Source organism: Perognathus longimembris, chromosome 11, assembly GCF_023159225.1.
Source record: "Perognathus longimembris pacificus isolate PPM17 chromosome 11, ASM2315922v1, whole genome shotgun sequence".
Classification (NCBI taxonomy): Eukaryota; Metazoa; Chordata; class Mammalia; order Rodentia; family Heteromyidae; genus Perognathus; species Perognathus longimembris.
The window spans coordinates 19175574-19198487 of NC_063171.1; the positions used below are offsets into that span (position 1 = coordinate 19175574).

General features: G+C 45.9%; 1 protein-coding gene across 1 annotated transcript in view; it reads left to right on the top strand.

The window, feature by feature from the left end:
* Positions 1 to 16378: 16378 nt before the first annotated feature.
* Positions 16379 to 22914, top strand: part of Ncf2 (neutrophil cytosolic factor 2) — a 34794-nt gene continuing 28258 nt past the window's right edge. The window contains exons 1-2 of the mRNA XM_048358057.1: positions 16379 to 16735; positions 18723 to 18805. Coding sequence (XP_048214014.1) covers positions 16562 to 16735; positions 18723 to 18805 — 257 coding nt within the window. The 5' untranslated portion in view covers positions 16379 to 16561. The remainder of the gene's footprint in view (positions 16736 to 18722; positions 18806 to 22914) is intronic.

The following is a 22914-nucleotide window of genomic DNA, read 5'->3' on the forward strand; positions in this document are numbered from 1 at the left end:
TGATAGGAATGCTAATTGTCTTTTCACAGTTTAAGTTACAGGTTTTTTTTTTTATTATGAAGGAGAAGCAGTTGAATTTTTATTTAATTTCATTTATTAATATTTTTTACAGAATTTAGGGTTCAAATCATACTGACTTTTCCCAGATCTAAAATTTAAAGAAAAAAATTCAAAGTTTTCTTTAGGGTTTTTAACTATCTTAATTGTTCTAAATCTAGATTGTATCTTAAATGTATCTTAATTTGTTCTAAAATACATATTTTTCTTTCCCATAATTGCTGTTCCAAATATAAGAATCCTACTGATCAATTTGGCTGCCTGTCTCAGGACTTGAAAGTGATTTTAAGACATAAACTACCCAAAGCATTTCACACGTGAAAGCACCATTTTACTATCATTCAATATTTACATATAATGAACTATATAAAGTGTTTATGATATACTCTTTATCTGGCAGAATCTAGGGTCTAGATATGGACAAGATGAAAATTCAATGGAAGAAAAGGTATATCCTAGAAAACAATAAAATGCACTCAAGAGACTGAGGCAGGAAGATTGTGAGTTCAAGGCCAGCCTGAGCTACATTGCCTCACCAGTGGGCAGACTTCCATTCTGCATTCGACCCTGGTTTACATTTTCTCCTCCCCTTTTGAGGTCAGCCCCATAGCTAGAGTAACCTAGTTTTCCACACACACTCAGGGGACATTGTCTATATTCTTATTTGCTTCTTCTTCCTTTTCTTAAAATAACAGAAAACTATAAAGCTCTCTGATTTCAAAAATAATCCAATAATACACTGCTCATTCTAAACAATACCAAAATATTAAATCTATAAATAAAAGTCCCCTAGCCTTCCACCCATGCACACAATGGATAAGCAATATTGACAGTGTGGCAACCTTTCTACTCATTTCAATAAATGTGTCAGGCTCATATTATTTTAACAGAAAGCTACTAAATTCTTATTCCATGTTTTAGTTACACAATAGTTCAGCCATCTTTTAATATTAGCATTTATACCTCTACTGCCTTCTACCCACATGGAATGTATTTAATTTCTGCTCTATGGTTGATCAGTTCAATTTCTCTCAGTTCTTGCCTTTTACAAACATTGTTACAATGCCTGTTTTTAGGGTATGTAATTGCTCATTGACATGTTTCAGTTGAACAGGTTTCTGGAACTGGAATGCTGACCCAATGTGTATTACATAGGGTCTCCCCAAAAGACAATACCAATTTCCCAAGCTGATAATGAGCAGCCCTTAAAGTGAAACCTCTGGCTAGATTGGCTTATTGCCTTTGGGGAAGATGCTGGCCCTGTTATTTGCAGAAAAACTTAAAAGCAATGGAGAAAAATTTCCTTGGTCAAAGCCACAGCTGTGGTTCAGTACTTCAGGTCAATGCTCGGGTGATTGGGGATGCGCCTCGTGTGTCTGTGCTAGTACAAGACCAGGAACTGAAGCTGCATGGGCCTCTCGCCTAGCTCAGCCATGCCATTAGCAAGGGGATCCTGTGAGATGCACCAGGAGGGCCAACTTCTCACCAGGGGCAGAAGCAGCCTGTGACTGATGAGCTTGGAACAGACCCATCTAGGACTCAGCAAAAGCAGATTGGTGAGTGGATTTTCTTGTGTGCCTGAAGGACTCGGGAAGGGTCTTAGGGCTCCTTGTAGAGGCCCTCTTAATCCAGCAATCGGATTTGGGGATGTGAGGAAAAGAGGAATTCAACATGGAAACCCCTACAAACAGCTACCACCCAAAGTCAGACCCTTTCTTCCATGGAAAATTCAGGTTCAATTTCTTTCAGTTACAAAACCACCACCGTGGTCTCCTGTGAGGAGACGGCTCTGGTGATGGTGATGGGGTGTCCTCACAGGTAGTAAACATTCACTGAGATGTACACTTAATATGTGTGTTCTATTATATGCAAATTATAGTTCCAAAGAAGAGAGGAAGAGAGGGAAGGGAGAAAGGGAGGGAAGAAGGGGAAGAGGACAAGAATGGAGGATGTAACACCAAGGAACAAGGAGACAACAGGGAAGGGAAGTAGGGAATGTGCTTATGTGCTTGCCCTCCCCCCCCCCCCAGTGTGGCCTGCCTGCTCCAGGCCCCCTTCCCTACCTCTCAGCAAGATGCTGAGGGACCTCTGCCCCAATTATTCCATTCAGATCTCCAGTCCTCACCTTCTCCTCCTCTCCCATACCTCTGCTCTGCCTTCCCTACCCCTGAGAAGACAAGGCAGAAAGGAAGGGAAAGAGACACGCTGGAGGTGAAGGGAGAGGACTCAGAGCAGGGAAGCTGAGTGTGTCCCCTCCTGGAAGTGGGGGGCGGGAGGAAATGATAGACCACTGGGGAAAGTATAGGGACTTCTGAGTAGAGGGACTGGAGGTATTCTGAGTGTACCTAGAACAGAGTAAGATTACGCTTTCTTCCTACAAAAGAAACAGAGAACTAAAGGTAGAGTGTTTGGAAGAACAATTCAGAGTTGGGGGGAGGGGGGCAGTTGGTCACTTTTTGGCCTTTCTGCTTTAGTGGGAAAGCATATGTATGTTACAGAAGTACAGTCCTCAGCCAGGTGCTGGTGGCTCATGACTGTAATCCTAGACACTCAGGAGGCTGAGATGTGAGGACTGAGCTTCAAAACCAGCCGACAGAAAAGTTCATGAGAATCTTATCTTCAATTAGCCAGTAAAAAACCAGAAATGGAGGAGTGGCTCAAGTGGTAGAGTGCCAGCCTCGAGTGAAATCAGTAAAATGCCAGAACTGGAGGAGTGGCTCAAACAGTAAAGTGCCAGCCTGGAGTGAAAAGTGAGAGCAGAAGGCCCTGTGTTTGAACCACAGTGCCAGCAGAAAGAAAAGAAAGTATTGTCCTCTTGGTTGCATTGTTTGGCGTTCATTCTGCATCATCCTTATTGAGAAGATGCATTTGTCCACACCTAGAAGTCTGGTGTGTGTCCTCTGTAGAGCTCTAGAAGAAAACAAACAGCAACTACAGCTCAGCTGCAGCCTTCTGCAGATTTCCATGCAGTGTCAGCTTACACGTGAAATGGGAAAATAGAAGGCACTACATTTCCCACTCACCCACGTTTCCCAGATCTGTGCATATGCCTACCAGACCAAATCAGGAAAAGCAAAGGACAGGACAGCTCATTCCATTCCACAGCCTTCAGTGAGACACGCAGGAACTACAGAGAAGATCATAGAGTTCTGTCTCTCCTTTTTTTTTTTTTTTTTTTTTGGCCAGTCCTAGGCCTTGGACTCAGGGCCTGAGCACTGTCCCTGGCTTCTTTTTGCTCAAGGCTAGCACTCTGCCACTTGAGCCACAGCGCCACTTCTGGCCGTTTTCTGTATATGTGGTGCTGGGGAATTGAACCCAGGGCTTCATGTATAGGAGGTAAGCGCTCTTGCCACTAGGCCACATTCCCAGCTCCTGTTTCTCCTTTTAAAAAGAAGGCAATTCTGCCTCACAGGCACAAGACTTTGAGTTCAAACTCTAGTAAGAGAGAGAGGGTAGGCGAGCGGGAAAGAGGGAGGGAGGATTGGAGGAGACAGATGATCAATGAGGGCTTGTCTTGGAGTCTAGGCCTGTCTCCTCTTCCCCTTCTCATAGTTCCTAAAACGTTGGCCTCCCCAGAAGTGGAAATGTCCTTGCTTGGTTATGGGTGGTTCTGTTTAAGAGCTGAATAGGGGATCAGTTGGCCAGCAGTGATGTATTTTCACACTCCCCTTCCCACCAAGCTCTCCTGGGGCTCTCCCCAATGGATGATGGGAAACAGAAGCTGGAGTAATCAATTAAATTGCAAGAACCCAACTTCGCTGCCCAATAGGGGTTGGGAAATAGCTTCTAAAGCAAGAGCAATAGTGACAGCCAATCACATAGCTACTCAAGGACCTCCCAGAGGAGTTTCAGGTTGACACTGCACTGTCATTTCACCCATTAGAAAAGGCATAGAAAATCCAAATGAAGGTGAGGCAGCTGAAAGACAGCCAAAAGAGGAATCTCTTTGGCTCATTGAATTGCCACTGAGCTTTAATTTTATTATCACTTTAATTTGAGATGAAGGAAGAGATGCTTTAAGTATATTTGTGCAAAATCATAAAAAATTAAAAGTTGAAGGTATCTATATCTTCTGGAAATGAGGTGGAAGGCACACCTGGTCATACAAGATTATAGGTCCTGGAACTGTTCCCTGATTTTGTGTGTGTGTGTGTGTGTGTGTGTGTGTGTGTGTGTGTGTGTGTGTGTACTAGGCCTCAAGCTTGTACTCAGCGCCTCTTGCACTCACTTGGCTCTTTTGCTCACAGCTGGTGCTCTATCACTTGAGCCGCTCCTCCAATCTAGCTTTTCTCTTATGCTAGTTAATTGGAGATGACATCTCCCAGAGTTTTCTGCTCCCGCTTCCTTTAGACCATGATCCTCAGGTGTCAGTCACCTGAGAAGTTAGGATTACAGGTGTGAGTCACCAGTACTCAGCATACTCCCATAAGGTTTTTCAGGACAAGGGTCACCTTGTTGCCAGTGTCCCACAAGATCACTGCAGTGCGTAAACTGGGGCTGTAATTATCTGAGGACAGAGCTCCACATCAATCCTAGATTTCAGTTCTTTTCTTTCTCTCTATTCAAACCACAATGAGCACAGGATTGAGTGAGTAGAGCATGATTCCTGGGCAGCTGAGAAGACAGATAATGCAGAGGTCCAGCCCCATCACAAAATAAAGGTGAAGTTCTAGGCCTTGCATAGCTCAATTTAAATTATGAATATTTGACATCAACACATAATAAAGGCTGGATGCTGCTCACACTATAATCTTAGCTACTCAGGAGGCTGAGATCTGAGAATTGTGGTTCGAAGCCAGCCAGGGCAGGAAAGTTCATAATACTCTTATCTCCAATTAACCACCAGAAAAGCAGAAGTGGAGCTGTGGCTCAAAGTGGTAGAGTGCTAGCCTTGAGCAAAAGAACTCAGAAACAGTGCCCAAGCCCTGACTTCATGACCAGCAACAAAAACAAACAAAAATAATAATAAAGGCTGAACACTGGTAGCTCATTCCTACCTATACTCAGGAGGCTGAGATTTGAGGACCACAGTTCAAAGCTAGCTTGGACAGGAAAGTCCAAGAGTCTCTTATCTCCAATTAACTAGCAAAAAGCTGGAAGTGAAAATGTGGCTCAAGGTACAGAGCACTAGTCTTGAGCAAAGAACTAAACAATTGCTTGAGGATCCAAGGTCAGTACTATCTCTCTCTCTCTCTCTCTCTCTCTCTCTCTCTCTCTCTCTCTCTCTCTCACACACACACACACACACACACACACACACACACACACACACACAGTTTCATGGCTGGGATTACAGGTATGAGCCACCAGTGCCCAACTGCTTCACCTCTTTTTTTTTAAACCATTTGTCTTTGGAGTCTGACAGACATGGATTTCAGTTGTTCTGTTTTGTTTTGTTTTTGAGGATCTTCCTGTGTAGCCTAATCCTCCGCCCTCTGCCTTCTAAGTGCTGGGATTATAAGTGTGAAGCACCATATCTGGCAAACCTGGTCATTTATGAGGTCTGAAACCCTGACCAAATTATTCAACCTGTTTCTTTTCTTCTCCATAAATTTTGTAAGAAGCAAATGAAATGCTGCTCGGTACAGAGGAGCTGTTACTGTGCTATAGTGAGTGTCCCCAGAAAGTCTTCTTGCCCTTGGCAGCCTCCACATTAGATGCATAATTGTCCTAATTGTCCTGGGGTAACCCCAGCAAAGATGAACACAAGCTTGCCTTTGGGGAGCCATATAGCAAATGGGGTGATGCTGGGAAGGACAGCATTGTGGAAGGTTCTAGGCAGGTCCTGATCATTTCTGACAAAATGTTGTCTCACAATTCTGTATGATTGCTCACTTGGTTTCCGTGTGGCCTTCCAATGTTCTCACCCCAACATCAAGAGGGTTTGCTGGTTGGTGGCTGTCACTCCTTCTCTTTCCCATCCACCCTGCCCTTGAGGCACAATGACATCCACACTGTGTGTCCAGAGGGGAGGAAGTGCCTGTGGACAATGTTTCTCAGCTCTGGTGGCCTAGCTACTTCCGGCTAACCCCTGCTCTGGGCCCCCAGGCCTCTGGGGCTCTGCTTGGTGAACTCCATGGACATGATTTGGGATCAGCTGAAGTCAGCTGCTCTCAGTGGGACAGAGGACAGTGGCTAGAGTGCTATATTAAAGAACAGAACAATACCTGCCTTGTCTGTGGGAAGGGTTAGGCCACAGTGACTCTCCAGCCCACCTGGGCTGCAGGCCCAGCCCCAGGAAGACATGGGGGTCACAAGAAGAGAGACCTGCAGAGCAGAAATCACCCCTCTTCTCCCTGTGCCAGTCCCACCTGTTTGCAGCATGTAGCTTCCTGAATGTGGGGTTCACCCTCCTTTTCCAAGTTCACAAAAAGCAGACCCTCAACTTTGACCACCTGCTCCACCCCTCACAACCTGACTTCCTCCTCTGTCCACTGTCCCAGCTCCGCCCATGGCTGTGGCCTGCCCTCAGTCCCCTTTCCCTCCCTGCCTCCTGACCTGATGACTTCCTGACATTTCCCCACAATCCCCTCGGGCTCCTCTTTCCCAGCACTTCACCTGCCTTAATTAGAAACTCCCTAAAGTTCAATCTTTTTTTTTTTTTAAGTTGGCAGCCCATCTCATATGGATGCCCTAGGGAAACAATCTGGCCAGGATTGTGATTTACGATTTGGGAGCTGTTTGTGTAACAGTTGTACAGCAGATGAGATTACCACTCCATTTGCTGGGGTAGCCATGGCTGTCACCAGCAAGGGATAGTTCTCCCCATCCTTGGTGGTTCAGGCTGGAAACACCCTGGTGCTTTCATCCGAATCATTCCCTCCCCTTTCTCCTTGAGTAACATGGCTTTGTCCCCAGGGGCTATCCACAGGCACACTCTCTTCCTGCAAGAGTTAGCATCACCAGTTCCTGCAGGATGTGTTAGTTAACTTCTTCCTATGTTTCCCTGCCCTGCTAGGAATCATCTCCGGTCTTTAAAAACACTCATTCCCCTATCTTCCATCCAGAGCTCTATGTCCCAGTGAACAGGGACAGACAGAGGGGACAGCAAGGCAAGAAGGAGAGGAACCATGGCTCACATGTGTGTAAGCAGACAATTTGCACAAGAGAGAAATTGTGTCTAGTGAAAAACTGCAAGTGGATTGTCCAGTAGGCTGTCCAGTGTTTTGTGGGGGGAGGGCTTCCATGACATTTAATAATGCTAGATGGTGTGATGAGTATCCTGGCTTCAATTGTACTGCAAGGTAATAAACTAGTCTGCATGTTCTTGTGTGTGAGGAATCACAAGGAGGAAATGGTCCCAAAGCTGAGAGCAGGTAGCCCTGGAGCAAAGAGGAAGGCCCTGCAGTGTGGAGAGAGGTGTAACGAGAGCCCCCAGGTCAGCTGAGGGGGGTAGGGAGGTGGCTAGCACACTGTGAGCTTTTGCTAAGTCAGCCTGGAGTAGGAGGATAGGAACCAGCACCCTACAAGGCAAATACAGCTGCCTTGTTTGTTAGTCTTTCATAAATATATTTCTGTCTTAAAGAAGCCAGCAAGGGCTGGGGATATAGCCTAGTGGCAAGAGTGCCTGCCTCGGATACACGAGGCCCTAGGTTCGATTCCCCAGCACCACATATACAGAAAACGGCCAGAAGCGGCGCTGTGGCTCAAGTGGCAGAGTGCTAGCCTTGAGCAAAAAGAAGCCAGGGACAGTGTTCAGGCCCTGAGTCCAAGGCCCAGGACTGGCAAAAAAAAAAAAAAGAAACCAGCAAGATAAGCAGGGTTTTGTTGTTTTTTGTTTTCTGTCAGTCATAGGGTTTGAACTGAGGGCCTAGGCACTGCTCCTGAGCTTTTCTGCTCAAGGCTAGCACTCTGTCACATTGAGCCACAGCTCCATTTTCCATTTTCTGGTGCTTAATTGGAGATAGGTGTCTCATGGCTGCCCTGCCCTGGCTGACTTTCCAACTACCATCCTCAGATCTCAGCCTCCTGAGCAGCTAGGATGACGAGCAGAGGCTACCAGCACCCAGCTGGCAATGTTCTTCTTTTTTAATCTGTCTGTCTGTCTGGATTCATTGTGAAACTAGAGATGGAAATCAGGGCTAACTTTTGCTCAGGCTTGTCTTCTTGAACTGCAAAGCTTTCTCTTGTCTCTGCCTGTTGGGTAGCTGGGATTACAGGCAAATTTGGCACTATTTTTATAACAATTTTGCAAGTGATAAAAACTAAAGTGCTTGAGAATAAAAAGAACTTTTGAAAGTGTACACAGCAGTCCAGATCAGAAGCAGGGTTTGAATCCAAGATTTCTGACTCCTAAAGCCATGCATTCTTGGTCAAAATGCAAGACGAGAAGAATAGAAGATGGAGGACTTCCATTGGGTTCAGAGCCCACCTAGGCCTAGAAATCACTCAGCAGCCCCTCTATCAAGGCCCTGAGCAGTTAAGACTCCCTAGATAACCCAGGGAAATTTGAAACTCAGCTTTCAAAGCCTTTCTCCTTAGTGACAGCAGAAGTGTGGTCAGGGGAAGTCCTGGAGTAGATAAGCAAGTTTTATCGCCCCCTGGTGGAGGCTACTCCCCGGGCAGTGTTCCACCCAGCCTCTCTCAGGAGTAGCTGGAGGCTGTCTAGGAGGTGAGGGTTGATGGGAGATTGGATGCAGACAAAGCCTTGTGCAAAATGAAAATGAGAGCCTCACATTCAGAAACTTCAAAATGATTGAAAATAAATCAAGGTGGGGCTTTCTAAGCTTGAGGCTCTGTGTGACTGTACAGGTCAGACCTCTTCCACAGCCAGTCGACCTCAACTTCTAACCGCCTCCATGACTGCGCTCACAGAGCAAACATGTTGAAAGGGAAAAGGAAACCTGGCTCTGACTCCTCCTCCTAATTCACACAGAACCAATAAAGGAGAAGAGTATTGTTCAACAGGAGAGCATTATGTCCCAATCACTGGAATGTTATTTTTTTTTTAATGAGGGTGGGTGAAATGATGCATTTCTGTAATCAAATCGCAGCTACTCCAGAAACAGGGATCAGGAAAGAAGGGTCATAGTTAGACCAGCTGGGCTAAAACATCAGTGAGACACCATCCCAACCAATGAGGTGGGTGTAGTAGAACATCCCATCATCCCAACCACAAAGGAAAGATGTAGGTTGGGAGATCCTGGTCTGGGCCAAAACACAAGATTATGTTAAAAAAATTATTTGTGTGTGTGTGCACACACATGTGTGTATACACCCATATGTGTCTCTCTCTCTCCTAGCAAGTGTGAGGTCTTGAATTCAAGCTCTAGTACCACACACAAATAAAACAGAAAATATCAATAAACTAATAAATGTGGATTTTTGATGAGAAGAAAAGATTTTTCAATGATGGAAAGAAAGTTTTTGTATTTAACTGTTGAGTCATGTACATGTATTCTTTGTTAAAAATTGAATGAATTGCTGGGCACCAGTGGTACATGCCTGGACTCCTAGCTATTTAGGAGGCTGAGATTGAGGATTGTGGTTGCCTGGACAGGAAAGTCTCTGAGTTTCTTCTCTTAGATAACCACCAGAAAGCTGGAAGTGGAGCTGTGGCTCAAGTGGTAGAATGTTAGCCTTGAGCATACAAGCTCACGGACATGCCCAGACCCTGAGCTCCAGCTCCAGTACCAGCACACGCGCGCGCGCACACGCACACACACACACACACACACACAGAATACAATAATCATTATGATAGACATATTTGCATATGTACTGTCTAAAATTACCCCCTAAGCCATTGCTGACACCAGGGGCCCCAAAGGTGCCTGGCTGCTCTGGTGGGTTTCACTCACCAGAGTGCTCACACCAATGGAGCACTGGTCTTGGTGAGCACTGGTGGCCAAAAGTCTGGAACAAGATGACAGGCTCCACCCAATGCAGGGAAGGATGGGGAAGAAGCCATCTTAATGCAAGTCTCAGCTAGATCATGTGCAGATGAAGTTCCTGCTGCTGACAGCCAGGAAGCTGGAGTAGAGCCCAGGCCTCAGTCAAGGCATCCTATGACAAATGCAACCTATGTCTGCTTTGGTGTTGAACAGTGAACAAGTGAGAGAGGTCTGAAATTAAGGCTTTGGACCTGAGGTCCTCTAGTCTGCGCCAAGGGATCCAGGGAAAGGGATGGAGGTGACAACAGGATGGAGTGGTGTGCTGGGTGGCAGAGAAGAGCTACAGTGGGCAGAAGAGGATGTGAGGCCATGTCAGTTTCCTGCACAGGCCAGCAGAGGGACTACCAGGCCTCTGGGTGGGTGGCTGAGTCAAGAACCGCCTGACCCAAGTGCGCGTTATTGCTGGGTGGCATATCTGTTCATGCTGTCCCACATTGTGTTTGCTGTTTTGACAAGCACAAGATACTGTTGACTCATCACTTATAATCAGTCAGCCACATGTGCAGGGTTCCAAGAGTTGTCTCTTTCCTGGGACTGATTGTTTAAACTTAGGAGGAAATCTTTACATTATCCCTACCAAATTACAACTTTGGGTTTTGTGAATTGGTGTGAATCACGCTGTATTTTCACAGATTTGTTGTGAAATTTGAAGATGAGATCTAGAGGGTCACAGTTCAAAGGCAGCTTGAGCAGAAATGTCCAAGAGACTCCATCTCCAAAATAACCAGCAAAGGCTCAAAGACCTCAACACCAGACCTGAAATTTTGATGCAGCAAAAGAGCCATTAGAATTTATAGATATATGCAGGAACTTTATGAAAAGAGTCTCAGGGGCACAGCGGATAGGAGAAAGACTTGACAAAATAAATTGCATCAAAATAAAATGTGTCTGCACAGCAAAACATAGTTAATAAAGTAGAAAGACAGCCAACAGACTGGGAGAAGATCTTTGTCAGCATTACATCTGATTAAGACCTAATATCCAAAATTTACAAGAAGCTCAAGAAATTAACACCCCCCCCCAAAAAAAAAACCCTTAATAAACCAATCAGCAAATGAGCAAGGGAGCTAAGGAAAGATTTCTTAGAAGTAAGAATGGCAAAGAAACACATGAGGAAATGCTCAACATTGTTGGCTTTAAAGTACATGCACATCAGAACAGCTTTGAGACTCTATCCCCTCTCAGATTGGCCAGTATTGTGAATCAAACAAATGTTGGTGGGGATGGCGAGGTGGGGGGGTGGAACCTATTGCACTGTTGGTGAACGTAAACCAGTACAACTACTCTGGACAGCAGTCTGGAAGTTCCCCCAAAAACTAAGCACAGATCTTCCCTACAACCCAGCCATACCACTCCTGGACATCTACTCAGAACATCACAAGCCAGGATATTATAAAGGTGCTTGCACATCCATGTTCATTGCTGCACTATTCACAATAGCCAGGTTATGAAAACAGCCCTGATGTCCAAAACAGCCCTGATGCCCTACAATAGATAAGTGGTTCCAAAAATTCCAGTACCTATACATGAAATTTTACACAGCCACTAGAAAGAATAATATTATGTCATTTGCGGGGAAATAGATGGAACTAGAACAAATCACATTAAGTGAGTTAAGCCAAGCTTGGAGAGACAAAAGGCATAGGCTTTTTCTCATGTGCAGATGCCAGATCTAAAATGCACCAAACCGGGGCTGGGGATATAGCCTAGTGGCAAGAGTGCCTGCCTCGGATACTCGAGGCCCTAGGTTCGATTCCCCAGCACCACATATACAGAAAACGGCCAGAAGCGGCGCTGTGGCTCAAGTGGCGGAGTGCTAGCCTTGAGCGGGAAGAAGCCAGGGACAGTGCTCAGGCCCTGAGTCCAAGGCCCAGGACTGGCCAAAAAAAAAAAAAAAAAACTAAAATGCACCAAACCATGATAGTGTATACAGGATTCTAGACCTTCACACACAATGAAATTAAAGGAGGATACCTTTAGGGGAGGAACACAAAAGTATAATACCTCTGCACATTTAAAATACTATTTATCAAAATGAATTCCAGAAAACTAAAACGTGTATTTATTTATCAGTTGTGGGGCTTGAAATCAGCGCCTGGGCACTGTCTCTGAGCTCTTCTACTCAAGGTTAGTGCTCTAGTGCTCTACTACTTGAGCCACAGAGCCACTTCTGGTTTTCTGGTAGTTAATTGGGGATAAGAGTCTCACAGCCTTTCCTGCCTAGGCTGGCTTTGAACCACAATCCCCAGATCTCAGCCTCCAGAGTAGTTAGGATTATAGGCATCAGACATGGATACCTGTTGGGCTGGCGTTTATTTTTGTTGGTGGTGGTTTTTGTTTTTGTTTTGGGTTTTAGGTGTTGTTAGGTTTTTGTTTGTTTGGTCTTTTTAGAGGTGGCAAGGAGGGAGGGAGTATAGAAATGGAGGCAAAGGGTGAACAAATGCATGTGGGGTATTCAGTAAACACCATGTGGAAAATTAACTATGCAACTTGACAGCAGGAATACTAGGAAGAAAGTGGGGGAAAGGGAAGGAAAGAGCAACATTGTTTAAATAAAATATACTCATTACCTGACTTATGAAATGGTAACCCCTCAGTATAACACCTTAATAGTAACAAGACAATTACATCTTTTTTAAAACCCAGCAAAAATAATGGAGTACAGGCATGGCTTAAGGCATGGAGTACCAGCTGAGCAAAGCAAGCAAGCTGATTAAGCATGAAGCCATGAGTTCAAGTCTCAATACCAGAAGAAGACCAAGAAATAGTGACAGTAATAGGAGGAAAATACTATGGACATAGTATTTAGCTATCTAAACTATCTAATAACTTAATAAATTGGTTGGATTATCTTGTCTAAAGAATATCTTCTCTGGGTCTGGGGATATGGCCTAGTGGCAAGAGTGCTTGCCTTGTATACATAAGGCCCTGGGTTTGATTCCCCAGCACCACATATAGAGAAAACGGACAGAAGTGGCGCTGTGGCTCAAGTGGCAGAGTGCTAGCCTTGAGCAAAAAGAAGCCAGGGACAGTGCTCAGGCCCTGAGTCCAAGAACCAGGACTGGCCAAAAAAAAAAAAAAAAAGAATATCTTTCCTGAATATATCACTGATATTTGCATATGGTACTCTCCTCACTCATTCTCTCAAAAAGTATGAGAGAGTGGGTGCAGTGGTACCCACCTACAATCCTAGCTATTCAGGTGGAAGAAGAGATCAGGAGAATTTGGGGTCAAGGCCATCCCAAGAAAAAGATTAGAAAGATTCCCTCGATCTAAACCAAAATGCTTGGTACAGTGATATGTAAATGTCACCTCTGCTACACAGAAAGTATAGTAGATTGAAATCTAAGCCAGCCCAGGCATAAATGGGAGACCTGTATAAAAAGTAACTAAAAAATGAAAAAAGGCTGGAGGCAAGGCTTAAGTAGCAGAGCACATATCCAGCAATTGTGAGGCCCTGAGAGTTGAAACACTAGTAAAGGAAAAAGAGGAAAAGTATAAAGAAGAGAAGAGTTGGGCACCAGTGGTTCATTCCTGGAATCCTAGCTACTCAGGAGGCTTAGATCTGAACATCACAATTTGAAGTCAGACCAGGCAGGAACATCTGTGAAACTCTTATTTCCAGCTGATCAGCAAAAAGCCACAAGTAGAGCTCAGTGGTAGTTTGAGTGCTAGCCTTCAGTAAAAAAGCCCAGAGATAGTGCCCAGGCCCTGAGTTCGAGCCCTAGGACCAGCACTAGTGAAGAAAGAAAGAGAGAGAGAGAGAAAGAGAGAGAGAGAGAGGAGGGAGGGGAGGAGGAGGGAAGGGAATGGAAGAGGAGGAGGAGAGGAGGAGGAGAGGAGGAGGAGGAGGAGGAGGAGGAGGAGGAGGAGGAGGAGGAGGAAGAGGAGGAGGAAAGCCATGGCACCAGGGTAGAATGGCCTCTTTTTCAGGGGACTTTTGTTATCAGTGAGGGGAAAAAATAACCTTACAAAATTCCTTAAAACTCTTCTACTGATGTCTCCTGTTTTTTCCTGCACCAATAAGAACCCCACTCCCTTTCCCTGGATCAGGGTTGGGGGCTTAAACCCCTGAAGCACATGGCCTTGGGGAGACTAGGGACTGGGATAGAACTGGAGGTCAACAAAAGAAGCAAGGGAAATGAAGGGTGGTTGAAAAGGCCTCAGGACCAGGAGGAGCCATGGTGAGAAAGGGAAGCACAGGTGACAGTTATGTTGTGACACACATGTGGGGGCCTCCCACCATCATCAGCAGGTCACAGATCAAGAAATGTCACTGGGAGGAAGTGAAAGCTCCCAGCCAGCGTGGGAGAGGGCCCAGGCCTGGCTCAGTGCTGAGTGGGACAGGAAGGAGACCAGTGGACCAGGACAGAGGCAGAGGACAGAGAGATGAGTAGGACCAGCAGGTTCTCCTGCCCCTACCCCATCCCCCCGAGTGAGGTTTGGAAAACTACAGACTGCCCTAGGAGCAATACAAAGGCATGGAAAGCGAGGAGGAGGATGTGCTGTGCTCCCAATGGGTTTTGAAAACCTTATTCTAGCTGCTTCAGGGCATTGAGGGGGGGTGCGGGGGGGGGGGGGGGCGGGGAGGCTGCCATGTTAACTCCCTGCTGAGGGTTATCATAGAGGAAGAGGGTGATAAAGCAGCCAATGTGGGCTGTGCAAAGTGAGTCTGGAGGTGCAGATGTGGAAGAATGACCAGTAGGTAGCACTAGTGAGAGTTACAGGGGCAAGTAAGAAGAACCAGCAGGGTGAAGGGTACAACTACTGCGGGACTGTGGGCTGCTAGGCCTTGTATTAGGGAGTGAGTCATGGGAGTCAGGTTAAGAAAGCTTTGAGGGCTGGGGATATAGCCTAGTGGCAAGAGTGCCTGCCTCGGATACACGAGGCCCTAGGTTCGATTCCCCAGCACCACATATACAGAAAACGGCCAGAAGCGGCGCTGTGGCTCAAGTGGCAGAGTGCTAGCCTTGAGCGGGAAGAAGCCAGGGACAGTGCTCAGGCCCTGAGTCCAAGGCCCAGGACTGGCCAAAAAAAAAAAAAAAAAGAAAGCTTTGAGTAATGTTGGTATTGGGGCCGTGGGTTCTAAAATGAGAAGGTATGGCCTCAACTTTTAAGGGGCTCCAAGAAATAAACTGGACTCAATATTTGGGAAGAGCTGGTAAAAAGGGGGAAAAGTCTATTACCTGTTGTGGGGAGCTACATGTCACAGAAGTAGTGACATAGGTATCATTTGAAAGATGGGCCTTGCAGGATGAGTAGGAGTTTGCTGGTAAAGAAGGTTGAAAGCCCTTGCAAATACAAGGAAGGATCTATGCAAGGCCACACATGTTCTTCAGTCCCACAAATCATGTAGATAGACTACTGAGTTCTTTCAGGTGCAATAAACCATGTGTTGAAGTATTTGACTCTCCTAAGCACATATTGTACTTTCCAAGAAGACTGGAGGGGTGTTTTGTTTTGGTTTGTTTTTGTTGCTGGTCGTAGGGCTTGGACTTAGGGGCTGGGTGCTCTCTTTGAGCTTCTTTTTTGCTTAAGACTGGTGCTGTACCACTTGAGTCACAGCTCCACTTCTGGCCTTTTTGGTGATTAATTGGAGACAAGAATCTCACTGACTTCCTTGCTCAGACTGGCTTTGAACTGTGATCCTCAGAGTAGCTAAAATTGGAGGCATGAGCCACCTGCTCTCAATTAAGTCAGGAGTCTTGTAGAACTACGATTCAAAATTGTTTCTCAGTGAAAGTGTACTATCTTTCACTTTCCCCTGGCAGCAAGAAATCTAAATCTGTGTTGGAAAATCGATATCTCTTTCTTTCTTTCTTTCTTTTTTTAAATAAACCAAAACAAGACTCTCCTCTCATTACAGAGCTGTGTAACTGTCATATGTGGCTCTGGATTTGGGCATTTGTAGGTAATTAGTCCCTTCTAAAGTGCTATGTGTTTGTTAAAGTTATCCCAGACTCTGAGGGTCCCCCAAGACCCTTCAACTGTCTCAGAAATGTATTTATTGCTCAGTTTTGCTCAAGATAAAAACTAGCATAGTGGTACCTGTCTGTGATCCAAGCACTCGGGAGGCTGAGACCAGAAGATCACAAGTTCCAGACCTGCCTGGATGGAGAGAAAATAAGGAATCTGTTGAATTCTCCTCTCATCCAGTCCCCCTTGGCAAAGGCGCAGAAACAAGGAGACATCAGACTTGCGGGGCCGGTGGGGGGGGGGGGGGCGGGGTTTACCTGGGCCACAGACAGGGGCGGGTGAGGGCGTGGCGGAGCTGGGGGCAGAACAGAAGCACTTTGGGGAACTGAACCCTGGCGGAGCTTCTGATGCACTTCCTCTCTCCTCCTCTCCCCGCCTCCACACCCAGCACTCCAGCCTCTACTTTTCTCTCATGTAGCTTCTGCGTCAGTTCCTGGAAAGGTGGGGACATTTCCTGGCACACTTGCAACACTAATAAAGTCACCCTAAAAGAGGCCTGACTCCACTTTGAACACCAGCCTAGGAGTGTGAAGACACTGGGCACTGGGGCCACCCTATTGTGGGAGACACACTTGTGCTCTCTGCGCAGCCTCTCTGAGCCCCTCCAGCTCTCAGCCTCCTGGTGTCATCTGACCATGTCCCTGGTGGAGGCCATCAGCCTCTGGAATGAGGGAGTGCTGGCAGCTGACAAAAAGGACTGGAAGGGGGCCCTGCAGGCCTTCAGCACAGTCCAGGACCCCCACTCTCGAATTTGCTTCAACATTGGCTGCATGCACACAATCCTGGAAAATATGCCAGATGCTGAAAAGGTGAGTGGGGATGGGGAGACTCCTCCATTCCTCTGAGCCCCTGCCATTACAGCTGTCAAACCCACTCCACTCCAGCAGCCTCATCGGAATGCATGGGGGGAATTCCACAACAAAGGTCCCACCCAATGTCCTGATGGATGGGTCTGGGTCTGGGGAGGGGCCTGGCAGCCACCATTGCAAAATCCCTGCTGGTTCTCCTGAGCAGCAGTGATAGGAATCATGATGGTTTCATTTCTCAGTGCAAGTCATCTCTTAAAACCTTCATGAAGACTCCTCTAGTTGTACTTCCTCCTACCAACTCTTGCTGGACACAGGTTCTCTGTCTTTCTACCTTGCCCAGTTAGGACTTTCTAAGAATTTCATAGGCATCAGCTTTGCCTGCCCAAGAGACTGAGGAAAGGTAACACAGGAAAAAAATAGGTTCCACTCACGTGATAATTCTGATCTATTGTGCAGAGCACTCTTTTAAGGATTCTGAGGCTGTCAGGAAAAAAGCATAGTGAGATTGATAAGCAATGTCTGCAACATGGTATGGAATATCCTAGCATCTTTTAAAAATATTTTTTCTTATTTAAATAGCCCTAGTAAGAGGTAGAACATTCTTAACTGCTTTTGGGGATCCATCACAAGGTAGAGAGGGCATGGAGCTTGGAAGCAGAGGATCAATGACCAAATCCCAGCTCTCTCTCTCTCTCTCTCTCTCTCTCTCTCTCTCTCTCTCCCTCCCTCCCTCCCTCCCTCTTTTAGTGCTAATTAAGCAAGCCACATAAACTCCTAGCTCTCAGCATCACGAGGATTTAGGTATCATGAGTATGAAGAGAGACATCAACTATTCAAGTACAGGCTAGCTTCACGTTGCTTTGCAAACGTTTTTGATTTTCACCTTCTCCTTTGGAGAGGTCTTGGCAATTGAATTTTCCAAGCACCCTGAAGAACCAGTTTACCCCACAGTCAGCCTGTGAACAACAGGAAACAAGCCTCAGTCACCTCCTCCTGCCAGGAGACAAGGGACTTGCAGTTCTGTACATCTAACAAGCAGCGCCAAGCTCCAGAGGCTAGTCCAGGGGTGGAGCGTGACGCCCCAGGGAGAAGGCTGACCCCGCCTCCAGTGGGCATGTGGAGGGCAGCAGGGGGCCAGCAACAGCCCAGCTCTGTATTCTGAGAGCTGGTGGAGACAAAGCACATATTGTCTGGTCGGGCAAAGGAGGTGATTAGTCAGGGTACAGGTCCCCCAGCCCAGCCTCTTGGCTCCTGCCTTGGCCTGGACGTGGTATCCTGAGCCAGGCTGTGCCGGCCGCCACCACAGCATGCTCGTAGCTCACTGGCTCTGCTGTCCCCAGTCAAGATTCCTTCTTGCTCTATTCTGCTGACTTGACATTCTCTCTGGCCTTTGTTTTCCTGCTGGAGCCCGTGTGTGTGTGTGTGTGTGTGTGTGTGTGTGTGTGTGTGTGTGTGTGTATAACATATATAGGCATATATAACATATATGGACATACAATATATAACATATGTGTATGTAGTATTATATGTGTGTATTTCTTTATGTGTGTATATATAATATGTCCTATATATTCTCAGTTGTTATTATTTTAGTTATATAATATAGATAATATAAATATTCTTGTTTGCTATTTATATCATACTTATATAAACTTATGATATAAATTTATGATAAATTTATATCACAAGTCATATTAATTGCCATTTGATTTATTAATTTGGTCCTATCAATAATCTTGAAAGGCAACAGGGAATGTCCCTGTTTTTACAGAGGAGAAAACAGGTTCTGGAGATTAGCTACATGCGAGGCAAAGAGGAAGTGACAGCCCAGAGAGTTCTGATCCAGGGTGACTGTGCCCCAGATTTCTATCCTCTCACCTTGTAGAGCTGGGTCATTCTCAAGCCCCTTCTTGACATTCCTTGGGACTCATCTCACCTCTCCTCAATTCCTCGCTTGGTGGCCCTATCTGGACTTTTCTCTCTGCAGGCCTTCACCAGAAGCATTAACCGGGACAAGCACTTGGCAGTAGCTTACTTCCAGCGAGGGATGCTCTACCACAGAATGGAGAAGTAAGTGGCCCACACTGGAGAAGTCTGAAGAGAAAGAAAGCCTAGCTATGGCTGCTAGTGTAGCGCGTGACTAGCCCAACCCAGGCAGTGATACAGGAACCCAAGCCGGGGAGGCTCAATGAAGAGGGAGGGCAGGCCTGCCCCAGAGCATGTCAACCCTGCCGTGCTCACAAGTAGTAGAAACCCCCACTGCTTGGGCACCACACCTCAAATGTCCCTGGTGGGGCCATCCATGGTAGCTTACACCTGTGAGACAATGATCTGTTGATGAAATGTTTCATGAAACCACATGAAAATTGGGCTTCATCCTGGCAAATGGTTTCCAATGCCCAGTTAATCCATTTGAGTGAATATAATTCAGCCACAAAAATGAGAGTACAAACCATTAACAATATAGTCAATTAATACAGATACAGAAGTTGCATAGGTATACTAAAATTTTTTAAGTTTACAGTAGACATCTTTAAAAATAAAAAGGTTTGTAAACAGCACAATTCCATTTGTTTCACAGAATAGAGACCAGAAGGCCATAGCTCTGTAGTCTATAGGCTAGATTAATATCTCAGCCTCCCATATTTTTGGTAATTCCTTCTGAGTAGTGGAATGATTTTGTTGAAATGCCCATCTTTATTTGTAGTGTATTTACTGTTAACATGAAATCATGAGTGGGAAGATATAAATCACTGTTAATTTCAAGTACTAATCCCCTCTCAAATGACAAAGAACAAATACACAAATAAGAATACATAGGAAAAACATTCTCAGAGTGAATTTCAACTGAGTTAGGAGACTGCACATTGACCCTTTATAGAAAATCTCTCATTGCTCACAAGTTCAAAGGAGGGATCTGGTTCAGGCTAAGGAAGCTCTTTCGAACAGTGACACTGGCCCAGAAGTGCAAGTGTGGGTCCAGGAGGGCAGGATATTGGTGTGGCATCTGGGAGGATACATAGAGTACCTGGGCTGGGAAGGGCCTAGGCTCTGGTCCCATGCCACTTTGAAAGGCACTAATGCTAGGACCGGGGTAAAATGCAGCCTGCAAAGCCCACGTGGTTAGCTGTTGCTAGAGGCAACCACAGAAAGCTCAGAATACTTCAAAGGTGTAGATTTTGCCAATTACTTGAAGGCTTAAGAAGCAAAATCTTCCCAGAAAGGAAAAAAAAAAGTACATCACAAAGACACTGTGCAGACAGAATCCAGGGTTAAAAGAATTGTCTGCATCCTTGGCTCTGTATCACTTCTTTTTTCTTTTTGCCAGTCCTTGGGCTTGGACTCAGGGCCTGAGCACTGTCCCTGGCTTCTTTTTGCTCAAGGCTAGCACTCTGCCACTTGAGCCACAGCACCACTTCTGGCCATTTTCTGTATATATGGTGCTGGGGAATTGAACCCAGGGCCTCATGTATATGAGGCAAGCACTCTTGCCACTAGGCCATATCCCCAGCCCTCTGTATCACTTCTTAACATCCTCCCTTCCACTCCTTCCTCCATCTCCATGTGTTACAGAATATGCAGAGACACCAAGTGTGTGGCTCCTGCCTAAAATGTCAGCAAGTCGGGAGACAGAGATTTGAGGTGTGTGTGTGTGTGTGTGTGTGTGTGTGTGTGTGTGTGTGTGTGTAGGTGGGGGGAGTTATTGAAAACAAAACAAAACAGGCTTGGCCATGGTGGCACACAACTGTCATCTTAGCTATGCAAGATGCAAAGGTAGGATTAGGGCATGACAAAACCAGCCTGGGTAAAAGCACAAAACCCTATTGAAAAAAACAAAGACAAGTATAAAGAAAGGACTGAGGCATGGCTCAAGTGATAGAGCTTCTTCCTAGCCAACGAGATGCTGACTCCAAACCCTAGCACCCATGAAATCCAGGAAGGTCAAGCACAAATCCCCCAATTTGTGTGAAATCTCCAAAGGCAGACTCTAAGTACCTCCAGTAGGCTATAATGAGGCCAACCCACAGCAAGAGGAACTGCTCCCAGCAGGAATTTTCACATGAAAATGCTTGCAAGTTCCTAAGCCCGGAAGGCTAAGATTTTGAGTGAGATAGAAAAATCTAGTATAAGATCCAAGGCTTGGGCTGGAATGTGGCCTAGTGATAGAGTTCTTGCCTTGCATGCACAAAGCTCTAGGTTCGACTCCTCAGCACCATATAAACAGAAAAAGCCGGAAGTGGCATTGTGGCTCAAGTGGTAGACTGCTAGCCTTAAGCTAAAAGAAGCCAGGGACAGTTCTCCTGGCCCCTGAGTTCAATCCCCAGGACTGGCAAAAAAAAAAAAAAAGAAAAGAAAAAGGTAAAAAAAGATCCAAGGCTCAGTTTATTTACTTAATAATAGTTAAAGCTGAGAGGGGAAAATCTGCCAAATTAAATTTTGTGTGTGTGTACATATACACACACACGTGTTCTAATAATGAGGCTTGAACTCAGGTCCTGGGCACTGTCCTTTAGCTTTTTTACTTAAGGTTGTCACTCTACCACTTCAGCCACAGCTCCACTTCTGGCTTTTCACTGGTTAATTGGAGATGAGAATCTCAAGGGCTGTCCTTCCCAGGCTGGCTTCTGACCCTGATCTTCAGATCTTATCCTCCTGTGTAGCAAGGATTACAGGCAAGAGCCACCCATGACCAGCCATTCTGTGAATTTCCTAAGAAATCTCTATAAACTCTCACAGGTGTTTAGCACTGAGATGCATGTTTGTTGAATTAATTAAATGAAAGTGAACAAGTCTCTACATCAAGAAACTCAAAGATTAAAAGGAGGAAACAAAGTCATTAACACTAATAACCATGACACAAGGCAGGACTGGGTAAGTCCTGTGAGTGCTATATTGAGTGCCATGAGAAATTATTCCTGAGTGGTTAAGAACCACATTTGATTGCAGAAGGACTTGTTTTAGAGTGATAAGGTCACTCTCTCCCAAGCCCCCTTGGGTCCTGGCATTGATTTCCTGTCATTAGGTAGTTCTAGCAGAACAAAGTCCAAGCACATTTCCTGGGAGGCAGGTGGTATCTTATTGTTAACCTTGCCATGCTATCCCCGCTTTCTGGCCCAATGTTTGTTATCCCAAAGTTGTTCATAAAGAGTGGTGCCTCCTTCAGATATTGTCACATAAAAACAAAACAGAACAAACAAACCCTGCAGCCAGGCCTTCTTCCTGCCGAGCTCCGGATGGGAATGGGTGGGATCAAAATCCCTGCCAGAGGTATACTATAGGACCCCAAAGGTGCTCCATACTTTAGCTACGGGTGTGTGAACCGCAGGGCTCTGGGCTGTGTGGGACACTGGTAGCAGGAGAACAGCAGGAACTTCTACAGTTACTAAGAAACCTTTCTAAGGCCTGTTACAAAAGAGGTTGGATGAGGAACCTTCTCAAGCTGAGAAGCCATGGTGGGAAGCCCCAGCCTGGGGCCACAAGGGCAGGCACTGCACAGTGGTGTTACTGAGTGCGGGTGTGGAACAAGAGGGGCCGAGCCCTCTGAGCTGGTGGGGAGCAGATACTCCTTAGGTGGCTCCACAGGAGGCTTTCCCATGGAAGAGAACTTTGGAGAAGAGCTAGAGGGAGGCAAGATTGTGCCCACCACGCACTGCACATAGGGCTGAACTCTATTTTGGACTTTTCATATTGAGCTGTTTCAGACATGTACAGTAGGAAACAGAGCTGTGTGTCAAAGCATGGTCACCCACACCCTGTGAATGCAGTGGGGGGAGAGGAGAAACCAAGAATAGGGAAGGAGGATGTGTTCAAAGACATGTTTTCAATGGGATGTTAGAGAGAGGAAACAGTAGCTCACACCTGTTATCTGGTAATCTACTCTAGAGGCCAAGATCTGATGACTGTGATTCAAAGCCAGCCCAGGCAGGGAAAGTCCATGAGAGTCTTTGAGTGTGTGTGTGTGTGTGTGTGTGTGTGTGTGTGTGTGTGTGTGTGTGTGCTGGAACTGGGGCTTGAACTCAGGGCCCAGGCACTGTTCCATTTTGTGCTCAAGGCTATCACTCTACCACTTGAGCCACAGCTCCACTTCTGGCTTTTTTAGTAGTTAATTGGAAATAAGTGTCACATAGACTTTCTGCCCTGGCTGGCTTCAAACCGCAACCCTCAGACCTCAGCCTCCT